Genomic DNA, 4,505 nt, shown 5'->3' on the forward strand with positions numbered 1-4,505 from the left:
CTCTGGCGGTATATATGCATTAATAATTGCAAGTGACTTTTGAGTACCTTCTAAAGCTAGGTTATTGATTGTTATTACTTGAAAAAGTTTACTAATATCAGTATAATGAGAGAATTGCCATTGAAAAGCATTAGATAAAAAACAGACAATTCCCCCTTTTGCATGACCTCTATTTGATGGTGTAGCGGGGGCCTCAAGAACAAAATAGTCTTTCCCCCCATATTGTATATCTTTACACCATGTTTCTTGGATACACAATACATCAACATTCAGAGAAAGAAGATAGTTCAATTTCTCAGGGGAATTGTACAGTCCTGCTGCATTCCATGAGATAATATTTAATTGTCTGTTAAAGATGCTGAAATAGACATTTACTAATCGATGTATTGCTCGATAATGCTCCAGGTAGCCAATTCCATTGCTGGGGGTCATGACATTGAGACGAAATCACGTTCTCATTACATGTAGGAATTTTTGAAACCATACGCTTTCCCCTTGTTACACAGATTTTTAAATCCTTGTCACAAGCGGACAAGACATTTTGTTTAACACCCAATTTAAATGGTCCTTCTCTACAACAAATACTAGTAAATGGTAATACATCTATACCTCGACATTGAAAAGCTTCTGCTTGCTGGAGAATGATATTAGCAATTATTTTTGAGCAGAATTTAACCCTTGCTCGTTGGCCATTCTCACATGTTACTAATGAAACCAGATCGATGTCACTTGACTGAATTAGTTTTAAACTTTCAATATCTTTGAGGCAGCTAAGCAACCAAGACCTATTCAGAGTTAAGTCAGAATCGAATAATGGCAAAAAGTCCAATGACAGTGTATCTACCCACACCGGAGCATCTTTCGGTGGCACATTTATTGATACCTGTGGTACTTCAGAAGGCAATCGAAAAATAGGGGCAGATGGATTGAGTGTCCGTGTTACCGCAGTCTCAATTCTTATGTTTTCTTCTGCTGCTACACGTGGTTCTGACTCGTTAATCTCAGAATATGGAGCTCTTCCATCGCTAATATTGACAGCAGGAATGACTTTCATAACAGAACTGGTGGCACAAGCCTCTGCCACCTTCATATTAGTATCTATTATGGGGTTTTCTGAAATTTCGAGTTCATCCGAAGCTTCATTTAAATGTTGTTGGAATATAACTTGCCTTTGTCGTCTCCTCGTATACTTGCGAACTGGCTTCCTATTCTTTCCTTTATATTTTTTACCTTTTCCCTTTTTGTTTCCTTTAGTACCAGATGTTGAATCATATTCTTTTTTATCATGATTAAAGATAGGGAATAACGCACTTCCAGTGGTTTGATTATCCTCTACAGGGCATTCTTCCTCCTTTATTTGACTCTTTGCTGTAGATTCAGATGTGAGGCATGAACTTTCTTCCATCACTATAGAGTCTCTTTGTTTTTCATTCAACTTTGTTGTGGAGGTTGGTATTGTAGTTTCAACTCGCTCATGAACATCCACCTGGATCGTTGGCTCAACCACTGGAGTTTTTCTTAATGTATTATTACTTTCCGCTGTATTTGAGGTCACTGGATTACTGGGAATGACTATTCCATGCTCCGTATGCTTTGCCACTAATACTTTCAAAATCTCAGTTACAGAGTCCATAATACAATCAGTACTCACAGCGAATTTTCCTAATAGCAGTAATATAGAGGCCAGTAGGTCCTCAAGAGCTATTAAGGAGTCTGAAATCGGTTTTTCGTTTTTTGGATATTCGGACTCTACATAGGCTCGAATCCCTGATAAATTTAAGTTAGGAGATTTCATCTCACTTTGCATAGAGGGAATGTCATTGGATGCAATGGAAGGAGTACTACTGTATAATGTTAGTCCAGGGGGATTTACTATGTTAGGGGTTTTGTTCAGTTCGGATTGGTTCCCCTTTCCCTCATCCATGTATCGACCACAAAGTTCTAAATCAATACTGGACAACATAGATAGTTCCACTGCATCCATCTCCATCTGTCCGACTTTCTCATTTTGCTGTTTTACTTCTGAATTTGACGCTAACGACTTAGGGAGCACACTGTCAGTAGAAGCTGGCAAAGTAATTGCCTCCTTAGAAGTAGGTAGAACCATTGTAATTGAGTCTTGATTAAAATCAGACTCAAAAGGAAAGTCTAATTGTGGTAGCGACCCCTCATCCTTTGGAGGAGATCTTTCCATTTCCTTTTTGGCTGAATTTTCCCAGATTTCCATTAACTGCATTTGTCCTTTCAATTGCAAGCTATTAGCGTATTTGTTCTGCAAGAGGTTCGATCTTATTAATGTATTTGACCGCCCTTCAAGCGTTCTTCCAGAGCGTAATTTCCTAGCTGACATGGTGCGTACTGCAAAAACCTGTCAGTCGTTTTGGGACAACAGTATTTATAAAAATTACAATATGTAATGAAAAATTGGAAATGGATTGTCTTGAACTTTAAAAGTAAATGCACGGGTTATGCTGTATGTGCCAGACCAAATGAGTGAATTGTCTCCTCGCCAAGTGATCGTCAGCTATATCGACTATATTTAAAAATATTGTTAGAAAGTGGGCCCAGCCCAGCCTACCTCGGCCACTGAGGGCCACAGAGGGCCCGCCCTTTGCCCGGGCTTAGCCCGGCGTCCCGCTCGCGTCCCGCGAGACGGGGGTGACTCCGCTTTTCTGCGCCTCCTGGCGCGAAACTGACGCGGCCGGTGCCGCTAGGGCTGCTGGGAGTAGTAGTCTCCTCGCCCTGCACCGTGCTCCGCTCGCCGTCTTTTGATGCTGGTTTTAGGAGCGGGAGGCGGGCGGGTGAAGGCGCCGGTCTGTTGCAGGTAAGAAGCGCTTGGCGTTTTGACAGGAGCAGCAATCCTCAGAGAGTCAGCTCAAAGGCTACCCCCTCGACCGGGGTGACTCCGCTTTTCTGCGCCTCCTGGCGCGAAACTGACGCGGCCGGTGCCGCTAGGGCTGCTGGGAGTAGTAGTCTCCTCGCCCTGCACCGCGCTCCGCTCGCCGTCTTTTGATGCTGGTTTTAGGAGCGGGAGGCGGGCGGGTGAAGGCGCCGGTCTGTTGCAGGTAAGAAGCGCTTGGCGTTTTGACAGGAGCAGCAATCCTCAGAGAGTCAGCTCAAAGGCTACCCCCTCGACCGGGGTGACTCCGCTTTTCTGCGCCTCCTGGCGCGAAACTGACGCGGCCGGTGCCGCTAGGGCTGCTGGGAGTAGTAGTCTCCTCGACCTGCACCGCGCTCCGATCGCCGTCTTTTGATGCTGGTTTTAGGAGTGGGAGGCGGGCGGGTGAAGGCGCCGGTCTGTTGCAGGTAAGAAGCGCTTGGCGTTTTGACAGGAGCAGCAATCCTCAGAGAGTCAGCTCAAAGGCTACCCCCTCGACCGGGGTGACTCCGCTTTTCTGCGCCTCCTGGCGCGAAACTGACGCGGCCGGTGCCGCTAGGGCTGCTGGGAGTAGTAGTCTCCTCGCCCTGCACCGCGCTCCGCTCGCCGTCTTTTGATGCTGGTTTTAGGAGCGGGAGGCGGGCGGGTGAAGGCGCCGGTCTGTTGCAGGTAAGAAGCGCTTGGCGTTTTGACAGGAGCAGCAATCCTCAGAGAGTCAGCTCAAAGGCTACCCCCTCGACCGGGGTGACTCCGCTTTTCTGCGCCTCCTGGCGCGAAACTGACGCGGCCGGTGCCGCTAGGGCTGCTGGGAGTAGTAGTCTCCTCGCCCTGCACCGCGCTCCGCTCGCCGTCTTTTGATGCTGGTTTTAGGAGCGGGAGGCGGGCGGGTGAAGGCGCCGGTCTGTTGCAGGTAAGAAGCGCTTGGCGTTTTGACAGGAGCAGCAATCCTCAGAGAGTCAGCTCAAAGGCCCCACCCTCGATTTTGATTCATGCACAACATTCTTTTCTTGCGTTTTTTTCGAGTTTTTCTAAAAACCGTAGGAGACTGAGATTAGAACAGGAGCGGGCTACGCGCCATTTTTTCGGTCGTATGATCCATATTGGTAGTCAGAATGCCACTTTGTTTTGAGAAAAGCAGAGCAAGGGAACGTAGTCTGTCGTTTAGCTTCATTTGATCATGCGACCGGAACAACTTGATCTTAAACGGTAGCCGCAGAAAGAATTTTTGAGACGCTATCGGCGTTTGGATATAATTGCCGTACACTGGAGATACTGAGCAGACTTGACGATCTTACTGATAAGGTTGGTCTGATAATACAATGACCGCATGAGCGTGTGGTGTCTATTACTTTAGGAGAACAACACTATAGTGAGTGGTGGTTTATATATTTTTTCTTTCAGAATTCGCATCTCGAGGCAGATGAGATTACGATAGGAACCAGCATGTAAGTGAGACGTGAACCGTTACATTTTTTTCAAACCACGGGCACTAAGGTTTAATAGGTGTTGGACGACAACATTCTTAGATTGCACTTTAAGTTGCACATGATCCATTTGAAAGTCCTTTTTTTAAGAGCACATATAAATAAAAGTTATGTTTTGGAATGGTGTAATCATGACACTACAC

General features: G+C 45.9%; 1 protein-coding gene across 1 annotated transcript; it reads right to left on the bottom strand.

Moving 5' to 3' along the window:
* Positions 1-349: 349 nt before the first annotated feature.
* On the bottom strand, positions 350-3,833 carry LOC147711427 (uncharacterized). The gene is made up of 2 exons (XM_086919486.1): positions 3,225-3,833; positions 350-2,742 (listed from the first exon to the last, which is right to left on the bottom strand). The coding sequence occupies exon 2, from the start codon at positions 2,348-2,350 to the stop codon at positions 350-352; it is 2,001 nt and encodes a 666-aa protein (XP_086775612.1). The 5' UTR covers positions 2,351-2,742; positions 3,225-3,833.
* Positions 3,834-4,505: the final 672 nt, after the last annotated feature.

Source organism: Lissotriton vulgaris, chromosome 5 (assembly GCF_964263255.1).
Source record: "Lissotriton vulgaris chromosome 5, aLisVul1.2, whole genome shotgun sequence".
Lineage (NCBI taxonomy): Eukaryota > Metazoa > Chordata > Amphibia > Caudata > Salamandridae > Lissotriton > Lissotriton vulgaris.

Bases quoted from the DNA above. Each gene is read 5' to 3' on its own strand.
- LOC147711427 (XM_086919486.1), bottom strand. From the start codon at position 2,350: ATGTCAGCTAGGAAATTACGCTCTGGAAGAACGCTTGAAGGGCGGTCA.